This window comes from Meriones unguiculatus, chromosome 9, assembly GCF_030254825.1.
Source record: "Meriones unguiculatus strain TT.TT164.6M chromosome 9, Bangor_MerUng_6.1, whole genome shotgun sequence".
Taxonomy (NCBI): Eukaryota; Metazoa; Chordata; class Mammalia; order Rodentia; family Muridae; genus Meriones; species Meriones unguiculatus.
Genome location: NC_083357.1, coordinates 65587356 through 65614665, shown reverse-complemented (window position 1 = coordinate 65614665; position 27310 = coordinate 65587356). Strand labels below are relative to the sequence as shown.

The 27310-nt window shown below is 39.5% G+C and overlaps 1 protein-coding gene across 1 annotated transcript in view; it reads left to right on the top strand.

The window, feature by feature from the left end:
• LOC110562215 (disintegrin and metalloproteinase domain-containing protein 28) overlaps positions 1-27310 on the top strand; it is a 99015-nt gene that overhangs the window by 18894 nt on the left and 52811 nt on the right. The window contains exons 10-18 of the mRNA XM_060391372.1: positions 2676-2760; positions 4124-4254; positions 7400-7577; positions 10123-10212; positions 11911-12106; positions 16848-16950; positions 19150-19309; positions 21636-21716; positions 22043-22121. Of these exons, the coding sequence (XP_060247355.1) occupies positions 2676-2760; positions 4124-4254; positions 7400-7577; positions 10123-10212; positions 11911-12106; positions 16848-16950; positions 19150-19309; positions 21636-21716; positions 22043-22121 (1103 nt within the window). The remainder of the gene's footprint in view (positions 1-2675; positions 2761-4123; positions 4255-7399; positions 7578-10122; positions 10213-11910; positions 12107-16847; positions 16951-19149; positions 19310-21635; positions 21717-22042; positions 22122-27310) is intronic.

Genomic DNA, 27310 nt, shown 5'->3' with positions numbered 1-27310 from the left:
TAATTTATGTTTTGGATTGATCACAACAGATCAATTAAAAAACTGTGTGTTTAATATAAGCCTAATTCATATATATGTGTGTGTACATATATACATATATATGTATATATACATATTATTATATCATATGTGACATCTGGGCTAGTCACTAAGTTCCTGGATGGGAGATTTACTGTTCCATTTATAAGTTGCAGATCTTAGCATTTACTAGACAGATTAATACACCACACACACACACACACACACACACACACACACACACGACACCTGGCCTAGTGTGGCTAGAACAGGCCCGGCTGTGTTCTTCTATAGAAAATCTTTCATGTGGACAGCACGGACATCTGCTCAGCACAGTAGGATCTTTAAAAAGGTTTTAGCTTCTCTCCTACCTGGCTCATTGTGACACACAGCCTTAAGGTCAACACACCACCACAGTGGATGTTTGCTTGCTCTTGACCACAGTGGCTGTATGCCCCTGACCTAAATAATTTCATGATCTTAACTAAAATTCCGCACCACCCATTTCCAAGGCTGCTCATCGGTCTGTGAGCACTACAGGATGGCTCACTGAAACACATGGCTGGAGACCAGCAGGCATAACTCCAGCTTGGAAGAGCCCCTGCTTTATTGAGACACACTTCGGGGTGGAGCCTTCTTTGAGGAGGAACTTAGTGAGTTCCTGAGCTATGACCTTAGCAGCTAGAAAAACCTACATGAGTTGAACTCCTCTCAGACTGGCTCCAAAGTCAGTCAAATTGCTGTGTATTCATACACTATAGAGCAACGGCGTAGAAAGATGAAAATCGTAGACAAGATTTAAATGTGTAGATAAATGTTAATGTGATACTGAGAACGGACTTTTTTGAAGAGATCAGAGCAAACAGAAACACCACACACACACACACACACACACACACCACACTAATTTCCTGGATGGGAGGTTAGCTGTTGCATTTATAAGTTGTAAATCTTACCATTTACTAGACAACTTAACACAATACCTATGTTCAAGGACAACCAGATAAAAGTAGGAAAGTCCTATTCATAGAGAACAGAAGCCAAGATAGGTACTTACAGAGGGTGGAAGGTTTATTTTTATAATTGCTATCAGTTGATACCATACAAATGTAGAATCAAGTATCAAATTATATGTAGTATGAGTTTAAAATAGTTTACCAATGTGAAGAATGTTTAAATATGCCAAAATACAGAAGTATAATTTCTAAAAAAAATATGTAAAAATCAGATTAACTAAAAATGATTCATCCAACAGGGGATCAAAGCAGATGCTGAGACTCACAGCCAAACTTTGGGCAGAGCACAGGGAGTCTTATGGAGGAAGAGAAGGGTGGGATTAGAGGGACATGGAGGGGACAGAAGCCCCACAAGGAGATCAACAAAACTAAAAGATCTGAGCCCAGGGGATCCTGCAGAGACTGGTGCACCAATGGAGAACCATGCATGGAGAGGACCTAGACCCCCTACTCAGATGTGGCCAATTGGTGGCTCAGTCACCATGTGGATCTTTGAGTGAGGGGAGCAGGGGCTGCCTCTATCATGAACTCAGTTGACTGCTCTCTGATCACTCGCCCCTTATGATGTAGCCTTAACAGGCCAAGAGGAAGAGGCTCCAAGCAGTCCTGATGAGACTTAACAAGCTATAGGCAGATGTCAATAGTGGAAAACTAACCCTTTCAGTGAACTAGAGGAAGGGGATGAAGGGAAGAGGAAGAGAGGGTGGGACTGGGGAAAGTTGAGGGCAGGGGCTTCAATTGGGATTATATAATGAACAAAGTGTGAAGAAAAAAATGAAAATTTTAAAAATTTAAAAAATGCCATCTTATGCAAAAAATAAATAAAAATAAAAAGATAAAATATACAGGAAATGGAAAGTGAGAGGGAAATTTTATTAATTTTCTCATATTTCATGTTATAATCAATATTTTACCCCTTTGATGTTGTTTAGTAAGACAACACAAGTTGAATCAACTGGAGGAATTAAAAATTTGACAAGCACTTAAAATTTCTCTAAGTGAACAAGGGTCAAAGCCTTGTGCAGAGAGCAAAAGACATCAGCAAAGGAAGGCATGTCACCACTGCTAATTTGAAATAAAGAAACTCCAAAAGCAAAATTAAATTCACCAAAAGCCGTTAGCAAACAAATGCAATTGGTCTAAACCTGTTTGTGTTCAATAGCAGAATACATAATAACATAAATACTTTAAAAATCTTATTCTAACACAAACACTATATAAAGAACCTAAGAAGAAGTAGTTAAAGTATGAGAAAGATATAATTTTTTAAAAAAACACACAATTTAGCTCCTAACCAAACAATTATATACCAGGGAACATTTATTAGGACCAAGGACAAAACAACAATAACAAAACAACAACAAAAACCAGAACAAAAAAACAGTTTCTTTTATTGACGAGGGATAAGGGATAAATTTAAAAGAAAATTTATAATAGTCATGAACTTTTAAATCCAAATGCTTGGATTTCAAGTCTGTGGAAGACAGTATTGGGAAAGGCCCCTTTTAATATTTTAAAACCTTAGGAAATACTTAAGTGATGGTTGGCAATTTAAATTTCTCCATTGCTTGTTTAGAGTTCTAAATTAATTGTTTGGTTTTTTTTTTCTCCCTCTTAAATATGTTTCTTTCTTCCTTGCAGCTCAACAGATTTTTCTGGATCAACAGTTGGCTTAGCTTTCATGTCTTCGATGTGTTCCCCTTATCATTCTGTTGGCGTCATTCAGGTCTGTTTGAAGATTACCTGTTGGTTAAGTTACATGCAACTGCCAAATTTTCCAACCCCATCTATAGAGAAGATTGTTAGGGCTGTCCTACAGACTGTTTCTTGGTAAATACAGTAAATTAGTGGCAAATGGTGACCTAATCTTACATTCTGGAATAAATCCAATGTATTCATAAACTATTATAGCAATTTACCGTGCTAATGCATCTTCAGGATCTCTGCAGCAGTATCTGCCCACAATTTTATCTTTGTGTAACATGATTGCTGTAGGTTTTGTTGCTACAGTAAACTTGACCACCTTCAGGGAGTTGGAATATATATTCCCAACTCTGATTTTCTGCATTATCTGAGCAGAGCTGGTGCTTATTTCTTCCAAGATGTTTAACCCAATTAACCAGTAAAACTGTGTGGGGCTGTAGTTTTCTTTTGGAAAGAATTTTGGAATCAAATTTTATTGATTCATTCAACTCTTTGGACTGCTCAGACTATCTATACTTGAGCAACCTTGGTAATTTCATCATTCAGAAAATATGTCCATTTATTTAAGTGGGCAGAAGTTAATTGATAATATTCATCACAATATTTTCCACATGGAGCTAACTTATAAGCACATGCCTTCTCTTATTTATGATATTTATCATATGTGCCTTTTCATTTTTGTTGTGGACAATTTCTGGAGGCCTTTATCAAGTTCTTTGATTTTAAATACCATGGTCACTTTCAGTGTTTTTTTTTTTCTCCCCTCTAAACTTCATTGATTTCTGCCCTCTTATTAATAATTATCTTTCTTCTATTTATATTAAATTTAATTTGTTCTTTTTTTAATGCAGTCAGTGCTGTATCAATACATTGATAGATGTTGTAATTTTTTCACTTTAAATACTTCATAAATTTTCTTTTGGGAAATGAAAAGTAGGCATTGGAATACATTTACAAAGTTACTGGTTTGTTCATTTTATCTTTCAATTACATCTTTTTGCTTCAAGGGGTTTGAAGCTCTGTCATTAGGTCTTTACATAAGTATAATCATTGTCTCCCTGAAGAACTGACCCTTTTATCACATCACTGTCCTCACAAATGTTCATCCCTGAAGTACGGATTATTCTGGAGCCTACTTTGTCTAATGTTGTCTAATGTCGGCATGGTTACACCAGGTGTTTCAATGATAAATCTCTTTCCTTGTTCATGTTTTTTTGGTATTTGTGTGTGTGTGTGTGTGTGTGTGTGTGTGTGTGTGTGTGAAAGAGAGAGAGAGAGAGAGAGAGAGAGAGAGAGAGAGAGAGATCTTCAGTGGAACTCAACACCAGGAAAAGTGTGTCAGCATGAGAAGCACATGATGCCATTTTCCCTGTCATTTCCAATAGGACCACAGTAACTACCATCTTCGAGTCGCAGGGACAATGGCCCATGAAATGGGCCACAACCTTGGCATGATCCATGACTACGTGAGTTGCAAGTGTCCATCTGAAGTCTGTGTAATGGAGCAGTCACTAAGGTGAGGGTGCTGGGGCTATGCTGTGTGTCCCCAGTTTTGATGTACTGGGATTGGTACTAACCTCAGGGTCATACTCAACAACTTGCTCAAGATTTTATGTCTTAGAATTAGAAGAATTTTAATAAAATTGGCAAGGTTACATTTTTATGTCTTTGATATTCATGGCACCCAATAATAAGCAAAGAAAAGTGTCACCGGGACAATGGTTTGTATGGAAAAGCAATCCAAAAGCAAGGGATAACCCAGATTTTAGGAGCCACCATGAAGCAGCAGGACCCCCAAAGCACCAGTTGTGCTCCTGGAGTGACAAACAGCTCACAGAGGTTCTCAGCTCTGGACTCAGACACAGTGACAACAGCCTTGGTGACACTTCCTATGAATGCTGAGTAGGCAACAGCAGATAAACCATTCACAAAGCTAAATGGTATTGGCCACCAGACATTGCTGTAAGTTTTAAAAGTTCATTGATTTCACTTAATTCTATCTAATTAATAAGTAATTGAGTATTTGATGCTTTTGATGGTGGGTCTGTGACATATCAGCTTACCTACACACATACACACACATATATAAATTATTTATTTACATGTGTATGGTTGTTTTTGTCTGCCTGTACGTCTGTGTACAACTTCTATGTGGTGCCGTTAGAGACCAGAAGAGGGCATTATATTTCCTCAGACAGGAATTACAGATGGTTGCGAGCTGCCATGTAGGTGTTTACTGTCAAGCCAGGATACTCTGGAAGAGCAGCCAGGGGTGATCTTAACTGCTGAGCCAACTTTCCAAACCCTGTACTGAATTTTAAAGATCTTGTCATACTAGAAACACATTTTTCTCTTTGAAGTTGGGACAGCTCATCATTTTATCTTGTGTTACCTACATGGCACATGGCACCAAAATATACTTAGATTTTTGCCAAGTTTTTCTTATACTCAGAATGGGTGATTACAAAGAATGAGGGTTTGAAGAAAAATTTCATGATGTCCCTCATCAGAAGAATAAATTGAGAAAACGTGGTACATTTACACTATGAGATCTTTCTCAGCTGTTAAAAAAAAAAAAGACCTCAGAAATTGGAGAAAATAAGAAACAGGACAGGAACATAACACAGAGGATATTTGACAGACTCTACCCAGTAGGATATTAAAGCAGTTGCTGAGACTCATACCCAAACTTTGGGCAGAGTACAGGAATCTTATGAAAGAAGGGGGAGATGAAAGACCTGGAGGGGACTGGAGCTCCACAAGCAGAGCAACAGAAGTCTAGGTCCAGGGGTCTTTTCTGAGACTGATACTCCAACCAAGGACCATTCATGGAGATAATCTAGAACCCCTGTTCAGATGTAGCCCATGGCAGCTCAGTCTCCAAGTGGGTTCCCAAGTAAGGAGAACAGGGACTGTCTCTGACATGAACTCAGTGGCTGGCTCTTTCATCACCTAGCCCTGAGGGGGCAGCAGCCTTACCAGACCACAGAGAAAGACAATGCAGCCAGTCCTGATGAGACCTGATAGGGTAGGGTCAGAGGGAAGGGGAGGAAGATCTCCCCTAACAGTGGACTTGGAAAAGGGCTTGGGAGGAAATGAGGGAGAGAGGGTGGGTTGGAAAGGAGTGAGGGAGGGGGCTACAGCTGGGATAGAAAGTGAATAAATTATAATAAATGAAAAAATTTTAAACATTTTTTTAAATGCTGGCAATAAAAGACATCATGAAATTTACAGTCAAAGCAATGAAACTAGGAAAAATAAATCATCTTGAATGAGGTAACTCTGATTTAGAAAGACAAATATAATTAGCCATCATCAGAGAAACTTCCTTCTGCAGCAGAGGGGAACATATAAAGAGACCTTATGGCCAGACACATAGTGAGAAATATTGGAACATTCAGCCCTCAATGGAATCCAATTCCTCCTCTCAGAGCTCTGGGAACCCATGGAAGAGGAGACGGGGAGTTAGAGACAAGGAGGGTAGAAGACACCAAGAAAACAAGGCTCTTTAGATCAGCATGAACAAAGCTCCTCTGAATTCACGGAGTGGAGCAATATGCATACACCCTGCATGGGTCTACACCCAAGTCCTCTGCATATAGATTTTGGTTTCCAGTTTGGTGTTTTTATGTAATTCCCCAGTGCGCAAACAAATGGGTCCATGATTCTTGCGCCTTCTCTTGGGCTCTTTTCTTTCTGTTGGTTTGTCTAGTCCAACTTGATGTAATAATTTTTGCTTTATCATATTATATTTTGTTATATTTTAGTATTATCTCTTAGAAACCTGTTCTTTTCTAATGAAAGACAGAAAGGGGAGTGTATCTGGCTAGGAGGGAAGGTGGAGAGGGACTAGGAGAGGCAAGAGAAACCATAATCACACCATATTGAATATATTATGTAAGGGAAAATCTATTTTAAATAAAAGAGAAGAAAGAGAAAAGAAGGAAAATATATTTTTCAATAAAAGGGGGGAAAAGAACGAAAGAATTTCTCATGGGAAAAAAAATGAAAAGATATTTATATCCCTGTCTTGGTGGGAAATTTTCTAAGCAAGCTTATCTTGAATAAATCACATTCTTATCCTCTCTCTCTGCACACACACACACACAGATACACACACAGTGCCTCTTTTCTGTTCTCACCTATCTGCTCACACTATTAGGTTATTTTTTTCATGTTCCTTCTACCCAAAATATTCAGCTTCCCTCCAGTTGCAGTTTGTGTTATTTCTCCCAGATATTATTTCATGCTTAAACCTCACCGTCATTTATGAGAGGAAAAGAATGTCAATTGATACTTATTAAGAGGCTATGAATGCTTAGCTCTATGAATAAATATGTAAATATGATTCTGTTATTCCAAAATAGCCCACAGATTAGAAAGATGAAAAGAGCAGGCCAAAAGTGGTTTTTGTTCTCAGTAGAAGTGGTCTGCATGCTACAGGTTGAGAACAGTCATGTTTCCCCATTAAGCTGAGATATTTACAAACACACAAGTGGGTGAATTTTGAAAGGTTGATGTCCTCATATCTTAACCCCTGATCAGTGCATTGGATCTGATCTCTGGGGTCATTTATGAGTATCATGGTAGCTGATATGGGCCATTACTTCCCTTGCGGAAAGCATGATTGTACTGGTTGTTCTTCTTCTCTATCTACATAGGTTCCATATGCCTACAGACTTCAGCTCCTGCAGCCGTGTCAACTACGAGCAGTTTCTTCAAGACAAATCATCCCATTGCCTCTTTAATATCCCATCGCCTTCAGACATCATATCCACCCCGGTGTGCGGGAACCAGGTAGTAGAAATGAATGAGGACTGTGACTGCGGCACCCCCAAGGTAAGCCTAGCTAAGAACATAAAGCATACAAGATTATGTGGTCCAACAACATAAAACTGAACCTTTGCGGGGGGTGGGGGCGCTTTTAATAGGTAAGTAGTTTTCAGGCTAGTATGAGAGGGTTTGCAGAGTTTAATATTTCTTTATCGTCCTCACTAGATTAATTTTCATCCTGACTGTGTGTCATCCTTTGCCAATACGGACTTTGGGGTCTTCATCCCTAACATTCTGTTTGAAATTATTCAGCTAGCCCAAGCAACTGTGGACCCGTGAGTGTCACTTTAGGTGTAGTGCTATGGCGGTATTTAGAGCATGTCAATCATTTGCTTCCCTAAACTCACAAGCTGACCAGAGCAAGAGTCAAAATCTAGACCCAGGTCTTGTTTACTGACTCCCACACCCACTTTCAGAAGGGATTACCATGTTACACACCCCATATCTGTCAAGACTCAGAAGTTGTTGACATCACAGTGTCTGTCCTGATTGCATCTGATTCACAGGCCAGCCTAATGTAAATAGGGTTCTGCCCTAACCCCTTTTATTGCACTTAGCAGGAGTGATGGATGGATTCCTTCTGGGGGTTGGCTTTGCAATGACCTTAGAATAAGATTAAAGCTTTATTTGGTCTGTCTGCAAAGATGCTCTTCCCCTGATGATGCTGATATTTAAATGAAAGGCAGTAGTTTTAACTCTGAAAACATCATAATGCTTAAAATTTAGCTTTTCAATAGGAATCTTGACAGGTGCAAGATGAAAGTTGCCTGAGCACTTTCTCAGAAAATTGAAAATAGCACTACCTCAAAATTCAGCTATGCCACTCCTGGGCATATATCCAAAAATGTGCCCAACCATTCAACAAGGACATTTGCCCAACTATGTTCATGGCAGCTTTATTTGAAATAGCCAGAATCAGGAAACAACCTAGAATGGATACCAAAATTATGGCACATTTACACAACGGAATGCTACTCAGCTATTAAAAACCAGGAAATCATGAATTTTGCAGGCAAATGGATAGAACTAGAAAAGATCATCCTGAGTGAGGTAACCCAGAAACAGAAAGTCATGCATGGTATAGTTAGCCGTACTAAAATCTACAGGCCTAAAGAAGCTAAACAGGAAGGAGTAGCCTAGGGAAGATGCTCATTCAGAAGGGAAAACGGGATAGACACTGGAAATGGTAGAAGAGAGGAAACAGGATGGGAGTCTGCCACAGCTGTCCTCTAAAAGACTCCAACCAGCAGGGGATTGAAGTAGATGCAGAGACTCACAACCAAACTTTGGGCAGAGCACAGGGAGTCTTATGGAAAAAGCAAGGGATAGAAGGACACTGAGGGGACCGGAGCCCCACAAGGAGACCAACAAAGCTAAAAAAAATCTGAGCCCAGGGGGTCATGCAGGGACTGATGCACCAACCAAGGACTATGCATAGAGAGGGCCAAGACTCCCTGCTCAGATATAGCTGATTGGCAGCTTAGTCTCCATGTAGGCCCTTGATTAAGGGGAGCAGAGGCTGACTCTGTCATGAACTCGGTTGCCTGCTCTTTGATCACTTGCCTCTGAAGATGCAGCCTTGCCAGGCAACAGAGGAAGAGGATCCAGGAAGTCCTGATGAGACTTGATAAGTTATATATAGGAAGATGGCAGAGGAGAATTCCCCCTTTCAGTGGACTAGGGGAAGGGGATATGGGGGACAAGGGAGAGAGGGTGGGACTGGGAGGAATTGAGGGAGGGGACTTCAATTGGGATGCATAATAAATAAATTAGAAAGAAAGAAAGGAAGGAAGGAAGGAAGGAAGGAAGGAAGGAAGGAAGGAAGGAAGGAAGAAAAATAAAGTTGCCTGAGGTTCTAGGTAAACTCTTGAGGTCTTGTTTATCAATAGGAATCATGACAGCTGTAATGGAAGTTGCCCAAGGTTCTAAGTTCTCCTGCAGCTGTGCAGAAAAGGTTTGGATCTCTCAAAAACAAAAAGCCAAGACCAAAAGAAATTATACTGCTTTCATGGGACACCAGCCGTTTGACATTGCAATACGATGTCCCTTAAAAATGTGTTGAACCACATTAGTAGATATTCTTGGGATACACGGCAGAACTGAATTAATAGCCAGAGAAAGCATGTCGAAGACCAAATTAATAACATTCAGTATCTCTAGTGAGGATGGAAATGAGTTGAAGATGAGACGGAAGCATAGCTGATGCATTGGCTTAATTAAGTTGGATTTTTCTGAAAACTATGATTTCCTTTTGTTTTTCTTCATATTTTATCATGAAAATAAAAACTATTAGCGTTCATATGAAATACCTGAGGAAAACCTATTTGTTTAAAGGGATAAAAAGAAAATATCCAGTAAAATATGTATAAGAAGAAGTCAGGTAAAAGCAAGCCACCAGCTGTCCAAACTCCTCCTAATGTCTTGGGTTACCTTTAGTGTAATGAAGGAGAATTTTAAATGCTACCAAGTAATGTGAACATGTGACAAATAAACTTTATTATGAATTTTTTTACTAAATATACTGCTTTCATCTGTGGCTAATGTTTTCTAGGAATGTACCAACAAATGCTGTGATGCAAAGACCTGTAAAATTAAAGCAGGTTTCCAGTGTGCCCTGGGAGAATGCTGTGAGAAATGTCGAGTAAGATGCATGTATACCATTTTTATACTTTTGATTATTTTCCATATTAATGTTTTAGTGATCATGTTAAGCCAAACAGGAACACATGGAGCTCCATTAAAAAAAAAAAAAAAAAAAAAAAAGAAGGGGGTTGACTGTGCGGACCACAGAGGAAAGCCATGAATCATCAGTGGTGGGAAAATGGGAGGCTGTCGGCTAATGGCCACCAACTGGCAGTTACATGGGATGAATGGAGCTGGGGGTGTAGTGTGCGGCAGGCAGGAGTGTGTTGCCCAGAGGATATGCAAAATTAATGGCTACGATGGTGGAAGTTTGCCGAGAGTAGACTCCAGGTGTTCTCTCTAAAATTATACACATACATACACAAAGGTATTGATGCTAATTTGCTGACCATAATAATTGTTTCACTATACAGATGTACACACACACAGCACACACACATACACACACACACACATACATACACCCCAAAATGCCATGTTGTTTACCTTAAACTCACACAGTATAATTTTTAAGAAATTAAAAAATGTCACTATTTAGTAGGCAAACCAACATGAGCAAACATGACCGACTCCAAGGCCCTTGGTAGTTTGTCCCTTCTGCTGGGTCTTCTACTGGTGGCCTCCTTTGACCACATCACATGAACTGATCGCATCTACCTGTATTGACGGATCTGTTAGAAAAGTATTTTGAATCGACTGGGGCTTTTCCCAAATTTAAGACCACATTATTTAGATCTAAATTACCCTCACTACACGGAGAAAATAAAAAGAGCAGAAGTCTACATTGGAGGGACCAGAGTACACTTCATGTGAAAGGAGTGTTTTTGCTTTCTGGAAAATAGAATGAATTGATTTCAGATTTAGAGATTTAGAAAAGAAAGAATGGCTAAATGATAAGAGAGGGGAGCAAAGAAGGGACTTGGTGTGGTTCCTGGTAAGAGAACCAAGCTGCTTGGAACTGTGGGAACTACATTTGGAGTCTCCGTAAACTCCTCCGGCTGTAGCATGGTCTAGCCTGTAACTGGTATTAAAACAGGTGGAATTTGTTTGGTGCTTGAGATGGCCTGGGCCTACTCATACAACTAGTAAATGACGGACCTCCTCTGATTTGCTGAGGTGTCAGAAGAGTTCATTTTATCAAGGTTGCTCTAAGGAAGTAAGGGCAAAATGTACAGTACTTTTGCAAAAGAGTTCATGTAGCCAGAGGGCACTTGGTTATTTCTTTGTTCACATAAAACATTCCATAGCAAGAATTGACAAGAAATGCCTGAATCTGCAATGAAAAGGACTGAGGAAACTTGATGCCTGGGAAAGTCTTGAGGTATGCAGATCTGGTGTTTGCAAAGCTGTCTCCCTTTCACTTCACTAGCAAATCCTAAAGTTGCAGACTTAAATCATGACAAAGAAGCGTTCAACAAAGGGAGAGATCCAACTCCCTGCTTTCCATCTGAGACATTGCCTACCATGCCTCTTATTTTCACTTAAGTTCTTTTAGTGTTTGTCTTGCAAATTCAAAATATTAATTGTTTAAAGACTTAAAGGATTGGCCAACATCAAAACAGGTGACACGACATGGGTGCAGTGCAAAAATAAATAAAGTAGAATTATGTCCCAGAAGACCAAATGGATTGCTTGCGCTAAAAGATCAGAACAAAGGGCAGGATGGCACATACCTTCTATTTTTGTTTCCTTGCAGTTTAAAAAGCCTGGGGTTGTGTGCAGAATGGCAAAAGATGAGTGTGATCTGCCTGAAATGTGTGATGGTAAATCCAGCCACTGTCCCGTTGACAGATTCAGAGTCAATGGCTTCCCTTGCCAAAATGGGCACGGTTACTGCTTGAAGGGCCGCTGTCCCACCCTGCTGCAGCAGTGCCTGGACATGTGGGGCCCAGGTAAGGAGCTGTAGCAGGTGCTTTCCTTGCTGCTGTGACAAAGGAAACTTAGAGACTTAACAAAAGGAAGGTTCATTTTGGCTCCTAGTTTCAGAAGTCAGGGGTGATTGAGGAAGTTGGTTATATTGTCTCCCCAACCAGGAAGCAGAAGAAGATGAGCCCTGCTCAGTTCAGCTTTCCCTTTTTTAGGCACTCTAAGACTACAGCTCTTGGATGATGCCACCCAGACCCAAGGTTGGCTTTCCCTCCTCAGTTAAACATTTCTGGAAACACCTTCATACATTTTCCCAGAACTGTGTTTCCATAGTGATTCCCACACCCATCAGGTTGGCAATGAGGATAAGTGTCACCAGAGCAAATTCCTCTCCATGTCTACATCATCCCAGTGATAGTGTTTGACCTTGGCCAAAGGACCAAACTGTCCCATTCTTTCCAGAAATCATGTCGCTTCTCAAAATTATAAATAAGTAAATTTTAAAGTTTTAATTGGAAAGTTTCATCCATAAGTATACTGTATTTACTACAATTCCATCTCTTCCTTTATCTAACTCCTCCCACCACCCCAACACACTCAGATTCATGACCTTTTTCCCTATAATTATCATTGCTACAACAACACACACACACACACACACACACACACACACACACCTACTGAGTCCATTTAGTGTTGCTCATACTTATACCTGTGTTTAGAGCTGACCACTTGGGATTTGCATAACTTACCAAATCCACAGCTATTGGCTCTTGCGATTTTTCATCTAGGGGTGGGATCTTGTGGAGTTTCCTATTCCTATTGTGTTTTGAATGGTATGATCATCATGCAGGTCTTGTTTAGGTAATGGCATGGTTAAGGTTTCATGGGGTCATCTCTAGGAGACACTACCTTGCAGCAGACACCTTGGTCTTCTGGCTCTTACATCTTATCTGTGTTTCCAGAGCCTGAGGTGTGGGGCTGCTTTGTAGCTGTGGTAACTAGGAATAGGGACCCATGACCATGCATTCTCTGCATTTTGGCCATATTTGATTATATTTCCATCTCTATCTGTTGCAAAAAACAAAACAAAACAAAAAAGCTTCTTTGATACAAAGGTGAGAGCTACAGTCATTTGGGGGTATATGGATAAGTGTTTAGAATAAAGTTAGGAGCTGTATTTATTTAGAACAAATGGTAATAGTAATTTCTCCTCTAGTGTCTATGAGCTCTCCAGCCATGGATTACTGGTAGTACCAGGCATAAATTCCCTTGCATCGTACTAGTTATTAAGTTTAATTAGATAGCTGATGGTTAACTCCAAGATATAAATGCCACTATTGCACCCTGGGAGAAATCTTCTTGGGCTGATTACTGTGGTCAAAGAGTAACAGCTGTGTGGAACTATTCTCCCTTGGCAGTTTGCAAAGCACTTTCTGGTGCCTCTGAGGGAAGGATTCTAGGATATAGGGACACATGTTGTATAATCTCACTTAAATATGTGTTTCTGCGTGTAATTATGTAACACTGAGTGATAACACTTGTTTCCAGGAGCCTTAGACTATTTAAGAAATGCCCTGGCGACCATTTACAGAAACTTCTCTTGAATTGTAGCTCGCAGGCATCCCATAGACCTGGCCCCTATTACAGGCCATTGTCACTACCCTTGACTGCCTACCCGATCTTGAAGGTAACACCCTATTGCTGCGGACACCACACACCTCAGACACAGAAAGTGGAGGTATCAAGCTGGACAAGGGCATTTTAAGACTAAACTATTAGAAGTATCAAATAAAGATAAGGCTAATTAAAATTTCCTTTCAGACTGACAATTTCTTGCTTTAATATATGTTGATGCTCTCACTGTTTGAGACATGCTTCTCAAAAGTTTTTTTTTTTCTTTTCTTAATTTCAAATTCATCTGTACACACAGGAATGGCAGTGGCATTGGTGAATAGGCCGTAAGCCCATTTGGGGACAAAAAATAAGTAGAGACCCTGGAAATGCAAAATAGCACTGAAGATGCTTGAGAACTTTTCCAGGATCACTTTTGTTCACTGGAAGATTAGTGGCCACACTAAGGAAATCATAGCATGGGCTTTAAAATAAAGTGTGACGTAAAGACAGCTGAAAACATTATGCCCAAAGTTAAACTTCATACAAAAGCTCGATTAGAAAGTCAGCTTTAGAGTATACAAGTGTGCTCAGGCCCGTGTAAAATCTATAAAAAAGTTGAAATCCTAGAAAGAAATGGTATCAAACTGCTTATTGGGGTATAGGTAGGAAATAGGGAGCCACTGATCAAAGGTTACAGAATTTTACAAAATGAAAAAAAGCAACATTTAAAAAAAAAAAACAGTCATTTGTCCCTCCTGAATGGCAAGGGTACACTACCATGTATTGAATTGCTGTGGCCTGACTCTCCATGCTTCCAGCCTCCTACTTAAATGGCACAGGGAATGTTTGGTTGAGAAAAGGTAAAGTTAAATATTCCTAATGACATTTCAAGAATGTCATTGCATGCCAGAAACTTCTCATAATTCCTAAAGATACACTTCAATCAAATCTGAGGACAGAAATTAAAAAAAAAAAAAATCTGTTATCTACAAAATATCCAGAAAAACAAGACACCACAAGATCCTGTAAATAATTCTGGATAAGCTCCTCTACACCCAGCAAGTATAGACTTGCTGGGTAAGATACATTCCAAGGAGCAATGCCTTTAAGCCATCTAGAGGTGCTCCCTGTGTGCTGGAGTTTGGCTTTAGCCATCCTGCAGACACTTTCCGAGAGCTGGTATTCTAAACTTAAAGGTACTAACAAACCTGCTTCTCTGATTAATCTCCTGTATCCTTGCCTCGCTTCCTTAGATGACAGAAACCCAAGATAAGAAAACCCTACATGCATAAACAAAACTCACCATGCCTCTCTATTACCTAGAAATACATGAGTATCGTTGTGTTTAGTTTTATTATTTATTATTATTATTATTATTCTAACTGACTCTATTCCAAGTCCTGTTACCCCCTCATTCAGGGATCTACTATGTTTTATCCATAGTTCCTTTTCAGTGCCTGACTTAGCTGATATGAAAATTATCTGTTGAATTAATATCGGGCATATTTATTGGATAAGGGATGGAGAAGACCATTAACTTTTTTATTCAATGGTAGCCACCATAAAATTACTAGAAAAGCAGATTTGTCTTCAAACTCTGTGATTCATAAAAAAAAAACACAGTTATTTTAAATTAATCTGAAAAAGTCTGAACGTGATTTCATAATAAAAGATCACATTTTTAGCTTCAAGATATTCCTGCAAATCAAAACTCACCAAACTGAAAATGTGATTATGATATGAGCATATGTTTCTTAATAGAAAACAAATGAAAGTGTCCAACCAAGAAAAACCAAAACTGTTTTCACTCCATAACTCTACTGTAAGTATTAATGAACATAAATGAATCTTTGACCTTCTGCATTTGTGAGTTGGCAAAGACTCGCTGCAGGTGTTAGGAGAGGTGGGACAGGTCATTCACTTAAAGCCACACATTGCTGGCAAAATATGGATTAGTGAAATGTTTACAGAGGTGAAAATTTGGAAAACTAGACACACAGCCAAAGACACCGCTTTGCCCTCTTTTCCCCTAGTTGCTGATTTTAGAAATATTTATCAATGAGAATTTTTCTTCCACCATTTTTATGGCAATAAATAATTGAAGAGGAATTTAAAATCAAAGAATAAAGATAGATCAGACAAATGACAGTGCATTAATCTAATGCCAGCCCTGCTTCTCTTGTATGGTAGAATATTTAAGGTCTGAAAAAAGCACAGGATGTTACTGGTTGAGCATAGGTAGCTATGAAGATGCCTGATGGTAGGTACATAAATGATACTTTCAAAAATATTAGAATTAGTAACCCAGAAGTTAGGGATTTTGATTGTGATGTTTTGTTTGTTCATGAGTTTTGTTATAATGTTACTAAGATCCAAATAATAAGGAAATATAGTCATAAATGTTTTTATCATCTTGAATATTAAAACGTGAAATTCATTAAATATTGCAAGTTTATAAATAAATATTACAGTTGTTCTTGAAAACAAAGCAAACTCATTATAAATTTTTGTTGGTTTTACTTTTGTTAATTCTCCATCAGAGGTTTACCTAAGGCTTGCCAGTGTTTAAAAATTATTCATCATTGAGGGAGGAAGCTTATAGTCAGGCATGGGGCTGGCTTTAACTTTGGAGAGGTGAGTGAATCTGGCTTAGGTATTGTTCTGTGTGACTTGGGTTGAGTTTCCACTTCCTTATTGATAACCTGAAGAAGACAGTAAGAACAGCTAATATTTATTGCCCACATACTACTGAACAGGCCCAATTCTCATTGGCTTACTTTTATATCAAATATAACATATGTATTATATATTTAAATATCTCATCAAACCTATGAGTTATAGTGTTGTGGTATACTATATAATGAGTAGAAGGTATGTGTTTAAAGTCTATATAAAACAGAAAAATAATTTTATATTTGGGGTTGGGTCCTATTCTGTAGCTATCGCAAGGTATATTTGAAAATACCTCAAATTATTTAAAAAAAAGGGGGGGCTATCCAAATCATTTCCAGTCTCAAGGATTTTGGACAAGGGATATTCGGTCTGTCCTTCTAATGCTAACTTTATATTTTGTTAATACTCCATACTATTACATTTCTTCTCTATTTTTTTTCCTCCAAATATACCGCTTTCATCTGTGCCTAATCCCAGGAACCAAAGTTGCAAATAAGTCATGTTACCAGCAGAATGAAGGAGGGTCAAGGTATGGCTACTGTCACATAGAGAACAACACACATATGCCCTGCAAAGCTAAGTAAGTGGCCATATTGTTTGAATCTCCTCCCATTAATCCCCACCAGAACAATGGCAAATTTCCTCCTATATTTGCTGGTTTATTCTATTTCAAGAGAAAGTGATTTCCAGGCTGGAGAGATAGTTGAGAAATTGAGAGCAGTGGCTGCTTTCACAGAAAACCTAGGTTCAATTCCAAGCGTCCACATGGGGATTTCCAACCACCCGTAGCTACAGTTCCAGGGGGGACTGGAGCCCTCTTCCGGCTTCCTTGGGCACCCAGCATTCAAGTGGTACACATATATACATGCAGGCAAAACATTCATATACACACAAATAAAATAAACTAGAGGACATATATAATTATATTTAAATTTGTCATGACATTTGCATGAGAAATACTATACTAAGAAAAGTGAACAGCAATTCACCCAAAGAACTCATCTGAATATCAGTATTGAGAGCCTGAAAAAAAAGAATAAAAACCATACCAGATGAACTTTAGATTTTTGTATACGTTTTTATTCTGCAACTTTAAGACTAGGAAAGCCAAGGCTCTGTTACACAGAGAAACCCTGTCTCGGAAAACAAACAAAACAAAACAAAACAAAAAATTAGTTGTGATGTAGAGACCCATTGAAGGGATCTGGGCCTCAAGGACAAACTGTATAGTGTGACCTTTCCTTTATAGGGACTCAGAGCAGATTAAAAAATAAAACACTTACAGAAAAGGCAATACACAGGGCTCAGCAAAAGCATACATTGGGTGTAAATAGGAAAGTGCAGGGACTCTCCATCCCTCCTGTATCACCTGTGAGTGTCCTTTTTACCTTTATAACTGTGTTAACAGAAGATAATGGCTAACATGATGCTCAGACATTTCATCCTCCTTCTTACACTACCTAGCCCCCTAGTACTCACTGCCTGTGGTGGGCAGTTATTTCCACATTTCCTGAGCCCGGCACCATCTTTACAGGTTTGTTCTGAATCACTGTCTGATTCCCAAAAAGCCCCTGAAAAGCCAAGTTCAGAACAGTGGCATCCTCCTAAGTTTTCCATCCATATCTTCTCTAACCCTGAGGAAGAACAGAAAAGTCGCATCCTCTCTTTTCTGGATTATATGTTCACTGGCCTCTAAATTGTGCATAAAGCAATTGACTATGGATTTATTGGCTTTGGCCTTTCTTACATTTTCTGCTGGTTATTTAATGGCGTCCCTGGGTGTTGAACAGTTCCCTGCCAGCAGATTTGGATGGACAACTCTGAGGATCACAGTTAATGCTTGGAAATGGCAGGAGACCTCTGGCTTTGAGTAGATCATTCTGTTGTGGAAAGCTGAGGCTTTTATTCTTTTAGAGTTTATCTGAGGAAAGTTCAATAACAAAAATAAAAATAAATGGCTAAGTACCTGTGTGAGATCAGAGATCTGCTTTTTTATATCTTCTAGCTCCATCCCCAAGCACTTCTCTTAGTCAGCAATGGCTTCACCAGCTCCGTCTATCACATTTAGTCCTAATTTGCTTTCTATTTCTGTGATGAAGCTCCGTGACCAAAAGCAACTTTTGGACAAATGGATTTATATGGCTTAACCTTCTATGTCACAGTCCATCTCTGAGGCAAGTCGGAGCAGGAACAGAGGCAGAGGCCATGGGGGAGTTTTAATTACTGCCTCATTCCCCGTGACTTGCTCAGTTTGCTTTCTTATACATCCTAGCACTACCTGTAAAATGGCACTGTCCGGAGTGAAGCTGGGCCCTCCTACATCAATAATTAATCAAGAAACTACCGTACAGTTATGCCCACAAACCAGTCTGATGAACAATTCCTCAACTAAGGTTCTCTCTTCCTAGCTGACTCTGGTTTGGGTCAAGTTGACTAAAACTAATTGTCATCAAAATTGAGGGGGGAAATGCCCAGCAATGGGGCATGCTTCCTTATTCAAGGCCACTTCTACAATTTGGGCTCTTCCCCCATTAGCAATAACTTACACAATTGGCAAAAATGAATTGTAAATGGATCTGTATTTGAGAAACAACACTTTTGATAATATCTGAGAGTCTTGTTAATACAGAATAAGGACACTGTACATAGGTATAACTACAAGTCACTGCTATAAGAGAAATATTATTCATTAAATATTAATAGCCAAGGCTGGTGTGCATTTGCGTAGAACTGAAATTTGAATGCTAGGATAACATTTGTAATTTGTTGTCCTTTGTAGAGATGCCATGTGTGGGAAGTTGTTCTGTGAAGGTGGGTCACGTGATCTGCCTTGGAAAGGACTTACAGTGTCTTTCCTGACATGTAAATTATTTGATCCTGAAGACACCAGTCTAGGAGTAGACATGGTGGCCAATGGAACCAAGTGTGGAAATAAAAAGGCAAGTTGAAATTGTGCTTCCAAAATTCATTATCCCACAGACGTACCTCGATTTTAACTCAATACTGTTTATTACAATTTCTGTAACCATAGTCCATATGCTGCTAGGATGATATAGGTTGTCGAGGAACAAAAGAAAAACTAAAAGAGACTGGAACAGTTAGGGCAATTGTTAACTCACACAGTGGTAAGTTCAGAAATGCAACAATCTGCATGGTGAGTTTGGTGATGGAATGCCACCATCAAGGACCAAAGTTGTCTATCCTTGACCTCTGCCATCTCCAACACGCTGCTCTGCCATTTATGCTCATCCAGCATGGCAGAAGCAGGGCACATAAGGGTGTCCTTTGTGCTCCTTTTCTTAAGAAGAGGGAAGCTTCTCCTGAAGCATCGCATGACCACCAACATGGCATGAGTTTTCATTGTGCAGAGTTTTATCACCCAGTTGCTTGTAGTGTACGTGACAAAGGACAGGGAAGTAAGACGGTTGACTTATGTTCCTTTGAGCTTTCTAAGACGAAGAAAGGACTTGGTCAGCCCAGGAAGCACAGAAATACCTACTCCATTAATAAAGTCAGGTGTCTGTAGCCATCTTTCATGTATGTCAAACAAGTCAAATTAGCAATGGCTCTTGAACTTTATGTCAATATATTTGGATTTTTTCCTGTTCAAAGTTTCCCTTTTGCTTTTAACGGAGCATTTTATTCAAGTACAATCCTACCAGGAAGCTCAAGTGTAAGGAAAGAACGAGAACAGTGCCACCCTCCACACTTGTGACCATCTCCTGTCTTCCATGGAGCACCATGTTCACAACATCCTGTTTTGCCTTTCATTTATTCATCCCTGCACCCATCCCTCTGACAGCATTCACTAAGTGCCCAGCATGTTTTAGAATCATGCTATCAAACTTTATAAATATTTGGTTAGGGCTTTCTTTCTTTTTTATTATTATTTGAGACTTTCAGACATGTGTATAGTGAATTGTGATCCGATAAAACCCTATTTCTCCCTTCAACTCTCCCAATATCCTTTCCACTGCTCCTTCTTATAACATCATTTTTATCCCCCTCACCTTCATCCTCCTCCTCCTGCTCATGTGTGCAAGGTGTAGAAACATCCACTGGAGCATGAAGCCTACCAGTTATCACACTCAAAGAAGAAAATTCTCTCTACTCTCCAGCAGCCATCATTTGCCAATAGCTCTTTATTAAAGGGCAGGGCTTAGAGATCATCTATGAAAAAAACTGTGGCTGGTTTGATCTTATATTGGTCTTGTTCGAGAAACTGAACCAACGACACCACATATACACAAAAGAAATTTATATCCATCTATAGAGACACTTAAACACCCATGCCAATTGCCATTCTATGCACAATTGCTAGGACATGGAATAAACATGGATGTCTATGAACAGATGAAAGGATAGGAATGATGCTGCATGTATAAAATAATTATTAGCTGTAAAGAAAAATGAAAGCACAAAATTTGCAATGTTAAATGTATAGAACTAAAACAAGTTATTGTATAGGATCCAGGTTTTGTTCCCAGCACCCATTCAGCTCACAATTGTATGTAACTCCATTTCCAGGGAATCTCACACTCCCTTCTGGCCTCTGCCAGCACTACCACAAACACATGGATAAAAATAGTAACAGTAAATTTTAAATCAACATAGCAGGATATCTGCACATATGAACTCAAAGCTATTACGACATCATGAAAGACCTGTGTAAGACCTGTATAAGTTCGAGCAAAATCCCAAGAGATAGAAGGAAGGTAGCTACAGAGCCCCACTCCTATGAGGTACCACTGGAATTTGGTAGCTACTGCATGGAAGTGTCAATTTTCTCTAAAACACACTCCCTGGAAAGTTGAGCACACTCTAGTAGAAGGTCATGTATCTAAGAATTTTTTATTCTAATTTGCAGAGCACAAATTAGTCCCGATTTTTTTTTTGTTTTGTTTTGTTTTAAAGATGCAAAGTTGAGTGGGTAAGAAAGGGGCTGGACCTGGGAAGAATCAGGAGAATAAATATGATCAAAACACGTAGGAAATTCTCAAGGAACAAAGAACTGAAAGGGGCAGGGTGGAGATGAGGGAGGGAGGGTGGGATTGGGAGGGACTGAGGGAGCGGGATACAGCTGGGATACAGAGTTAATAAAATGTAACTGATAAGAAAAAAATAAAATTAAAAAAATGTTCTTTAAAAAAGGCAAGTCTGGGGACAGAACTGATGAAAAATTTAAGACTCAGTTCCAGCCAGTTGTTGACAGAGATGGAACCACTGGAGATGCTTTGTGAAGCTTACGTTTACACATCATTTCAGGTGTGCATTAATGCAAAGTGTGTGGACATGGAGAAAACATACAAGTCGGCCAACTGTTCCTCAAAGTGCCAGGGGCATGCAGTAAGTTTGGGGAACAGGTACCCCTGGTTTGCTGAGCCTGACGCGATTTTAGTTCTGCTGTAATGCAGCAGAAAGACCACCTTCAGCACTCAGTGGTCACAATACTTGTGCTTATCTGACACTCAGAAGCAAATGGCATGGGAAAAACTGCCTCTGAGAATCCGCTACTGAAATCCTTGTGGGTCATCCATACCTCATGTGGGCAGGTGGAAGCCAGCAGAGCAAGGCTCTCTCTCATGGCAAAATCAACTTCATCGTGGAGGAAGGGGACCTTGAAGGGTGTACTACGTTTCATGGTGACACTCACAGCATCTTTCTTCTGCCAGGTGTGTAACCATGAGCTCCAGTGTCAATGCAAGGAAGGATGGGCCCCTCCTGACTGCGAGGATTCTGCTACAGTCTTCCGTAGGTAACAATGCGTGACTGACCTGAGAAACTATCCCCTTCTGGCAAGATCTTCCTATGTGTTTGTCTCAGTTACTTTCCTGCTGCTGTGGTAAAAAAAAAATACCCCCCCCAAAAGAAATGCCAGGCTTAATTTGGGGAAATCATGGGGATAGGAAAAGCATGAGACAGCGGCTCACGTTGAATCCACAGTGAGGAAACAGAAAGATGAACTCTGCTGCTCACCTCTCTTCCTTTTTTTGTAATACTATTTCATTACAATTTGTCTCATAGAATGCATTTGGTTGCATTCTTTCCCCACCCAAGCCTCTCTTAGATCCTCTCTACCTCCCTACCCACCCTGCTTCATGTTCTCTCTCTCTCTCAAAATCATAAAGAATACAGCAAAACACAAATAATACAAAGATTACCACAACAAAAACTGCACAGAACCTCATGAAATCTATCTTGTGTTGTTGAGCAACTACCCCTGGACATGAGGTCTGTCCTAGAGTATGATTATTATATCCCAGTGAAACTCCACTTGAGAAAACTGACTTTCCCTTTCCAAGTAGATAACCAATTACAAATAGCTTCTTGGTTAGGAGTGGGACATTGCTTAATCTTTCTCTGCTTTCTCTTCTCTTGGCTGGGATTTTGTCTCTCTTGAATGTATGCAGGTAGAGTTCATTTGTGTCAGTTCTGCTCTGTCTGGATGGTCCCGTTTTCTTGGAGTCATCTACCGCCTTTGGCTCTTACTGTCTTTTGCCTCGTCTTCTGCATAGATCACTGAGCCTTGAGGAGAGGAATAGATAAAAGCATTAATTTCAGATCTGTTTCTAACCCAAGGAATGGTTCTGCCCACATTTAGCCTAGGTCCTCCTACCTACTTTAATTTAATCTAAATACTTCCTCACAGATACTCCTAGAGATTTGTCTTCTGGATGATCCCAGATCTCTCAGCTTGACGGGGTTAATTTACTATGTTATGTAGGGTTCATGGTCTGTTTTCTATCCTCATCAAGTTACTGTCCTTCAGCTATGGATCACGTGATATTCATTCCCAAAGTCTCCTTAGCAACCAACATTCAAACCATGTTTTCCACACTCTTATATTGTCAATCTTTATACAAAATGACCTCTTCAAACTTTTCATTTGTAATATTACTTTTACACCAGGTTTTCTTGCTTTCTTTTTTTTTTTCATTTCCACAGTAGACACAATATTAAGTAATATTAACTCATGTGACTCTCTGAGAACATGACAGGGATCTGAGTTATTTCTTTTAATTTGAAGTGGGCTGTCCCAATCATTCACATGCTATCTACATTTCACTGGACTCACTTTCTTTGGGATGTGTCGTCTTTGTTAGACCAGCAGATAGGCTGATTGACTGGCTCACATGGGTTTTCCTTGCACTTTGGAGTGTGTGTTGCTCCTACTGACACTTCTTTGGGTTGAAGATAAGGCTCTGGGTAGGAGGCAGGTCTTTTGCTTGGTCATAAAGGAGGGAATGAGCCAGAGTGGGAACTTCTGCTGCCCATTGCCATCATGAAGAATACTGCAAGTGCAGGAGAGAGCTTCTCTCTCTCTCTCTCTTTTTTAAGATCAGACTTTTTTTTAAGATTTATTTATTATTTATACAGTGTTCTGCCTGAACACCAGAAGAGGGCCTCAGATCACATTACAGAGGGTTCTAATGTGCCACCATGTGGTTGCTGGAAATTGAACTCAGGACCTTTGGAAGAGCATCCAGCGCTCTTAACCTTTGAACCATGTGTCCCACCCTCTTATTTTTTTCTTAAGCTCCCTCCTTGAACTTCTTTCTTTGCGTGGCTCTGAGTGGTTGTCTGGAGCCAGATTTGTCCAGCATTGGGTACTCGTGCCAAGCCCTAGTGTGTCTAGGGAGAGATTCTTGAAGCTCTGTCCCAGGGTTAATAAAGCAGGATTATTCTGTGTTTCCAGAGGATAGAAATGGAGATGTGATTAGGGATGGGCCTGAACGAACCATTTTTCTCAAGTTCAGATGCTTTTTAGGCATTTCAAACAAAAAGAATCACATTCAATTTTATTGTTGAGGCTTCAACTTACTTTCTGTTTGCCCAAATTCCTTTACTTCCTATCTTCCTGGAGATTCTAAACTTCATTACTTTTTAAGGTTATATAATATTATTATTCAATACATTATTATCATGTGATTATCATGCTTGGGGTGAGGTTGAAGAGTTGATTCAGAACAGAATCAACTATTTAATTAGAAAACTCTTTGATGGTTCCATATTTTCCTGAGTTAACGTTAAACTTTGCTCTTCTCGAAACCTTTATTTTTTATGTGTATATTACACTACGGGAGTTCTGAATCCTTTCTGGGTTGGTGAGGATTCCACATACAAATCTGACTTAACCTGCTCATTGATCCATTCCATAAAGCTAAGAAGAAATACTGACCTCAGTGGATCACCAAAGCCATCCACAAGCACAGAGAGATGGTGGGCTGACCCCTGTAGGCTGCAAGAGCTCCGGCCTTGGGAAGGGGCCATAAGCTCCACCATTCAGTGAGTAGTTCTTATTGCTCAGCTCGGAGAAGAAACAGCAGTCTGTGGCTCCAAGATCACCCTTAATATAAGTGATGTTTTGGAAACTTGATCCGAGACTCTAAAAGCACAAGTAAAACTAACTTCTATAACTGTTTGTAAAACTCATGCCCAATAAACAACTTAGGACAGTAAAATTTGCTAAGCCTGTGAGTAATCTTTCAGGAAGACTGTGTTCACCCAACTTTCTAAACTGCATTTAAGAGCATTTATTTATGTCACTAAGCATTTCCATTTATATTCTGTTAGCATGGAATCCACAGAAATAGATACCAGGTGATACTTTGGTACATTTTGTAACTTTGAAGTCAGTTTAAACTGTTTCTTCAAACATTTATCTTTTTTTTTTTTTTTTTTTTTTTTGAGAAAGGATTTTTCTATGTAGCCTTGGCTGTCTGGGCCTCACTTTGTAGACCAGGCTGGTTTTTAATTCACAGCAATCCACTTGCCTCTGCCTCCTTGAGTGCTGAGATCAAAGGCATGCGCCACTATGCCCAGCTTCTTCTTTTTTGACGGGTGGGGGTTGAGAAAATTCTATTTTATTTTATAGTCTGTTGTTACTTTTTCCTGATTTCTATTGGAATATTTCAAATTTATTCAGTGAAGTTTGTACAGTCACTCTGCATGAATTCTTTTCTAATGAATCATTTTGTGTCTGTGGGTTGGAAACAGTTCGGTTTGGAGACATAAGTGTGTAAGTATTTTCCCAGTGTGACAAATAGCTTTTAAATAATTAAATATATGGTATATAAGTCACTTCTTATAATTGGAGTCTTGGCCTAGCAAAAGTCTCTGAACAGATTCTAGTTTCTATAAAGGTGGATGACATGTTTCAACGTCACTAGGCAGTGACTCAATCAAAGGCTCGAGAAGCATGAGTAAAACTAACTTCTTATGAGCCATAATATCTGTAAGACTGTGAACATGCTGCATACGTGCATTGTCAGAAAAAGTACAGTGAAGAACATTTATCATTTCTGCGTGGTAAAAGGTACCCATAAATCCCTTTGCCAGATTTTCACCTGTGTGGTGAATTTCTGTCTGTAACCTGCCCGTAGTGTGTAATAGACCAGTGCTCATCTGTAGCTGACTATAACATATCCCATTGTCCACCGTCTCCCATCCCTGACCAGCATCCTTCTACTTTCTGCTTCCTAATATGTAAGAAGATGGGGATTTTTCTAGTTAATGCTTAGAATAATTATATGGTAATCAGAGACTATATTATATGGAGCGTATGGTAAAATCCGTTGATACTTACTTTATGGCACATAATCAGATGTGCGCAGGTATTCTGTGTATGAACAGAAAAAAAGTGTTAACATGAACTTTGCACTGTGTGCTCCTGTGGCTATGTATGTTCTGTGTGCTGGGTTGGTCGGTACCATTGCTCCTATACAATTCCAACTAATAGTTTATTTTCTTTGTTCTATTAGTTATTGTGTAGAATCTTAAAAAAATAACCACTCTAAAGCTGTATTTGTCAAGATGTTTCCGCAGTTAAGAGCACTTGCTGCTTTTACAGGGGATACTGGCTTGATTCCCAGCACTCACAAGATAGCTCACAACCGTCTGTAACTCCAGGTCTATGGCATCTGTCACCCTCTTCTGGCCTCTCCAGGCACTACATTCACATAGTGCATGTGCAGACATGCATGCACTCATGCAATAAATAAAATAAAATAAAATAAAATAAAATAAAATAAAATAAAATAAACCTTTGACTGAAATTTTATATTATGACTTGGTACTGCCAGTGAATTTCTGATTGGTATTTGTGTTCACATCTAGAATGGCTATGTTTTCGTGGTAGATTTATACTGTCATCACTGATGCTGTCTATCTCCATTACCCCTTGACTCTCAAAGTCTACAGTTCCCAGAAACTAGGATGGCCAAGGCATAATCCTTTATCTGTTGGTGTTGCTACAGCACCTTTACCTTTATAGTCATCCTTTCTGAATCCTGAAACTTTTATCTTTCAAGAGAAACATGCAGTTTTAAAATTCTTTATATTTCGCATACCTTTGGGTTTAGCTTTATTTTTCAAAATTAAGATGGAAAACAAATTACTAATGTTCTGGGGCACAATTCCTTAACTATGTTGTGCAGTTTCTATGCGTCTTGCCTCACCTCAGCTTGTTTTTACTCTCTTTTTTTTTTGAACGCTATTTTTATGTTGTTTTATTTATATCTTTAAATTTTATACTATTTCATTTACTTTACATCCGAAGGTGCCCCTTCCCTCCTCCCAGTAGCCCATACTTCCCCTCCTTCCCCCTTTCCCTCTCCCTTTTCCCCCAGAAAAGAGAAGTCCCCCTCTCCCAGTATTAACCTTCCCCAAGCACAGCGTGCCACAGCAGAACTGAGCATGTCTTCATCCCCAAAGGCCACGCAAGGTAGTGCTGCCGGGGGAAGTGATACAATAGAGTTCCCGTTAGAAACACCCTCTCCTCCTTTGTCAGGAGCCCTATATGAAGACCAAGCCTGCCATCAGCTACATGCATGCAGAGGACCTAGGTCCAGATCAGGAATGCTCCTTACTGGATGTCTCAGTCTCTGAAAGCCCCCATGGGACTGGCTTAGTTGTTTTTGTCCGTCTTCTTTTTATTAACT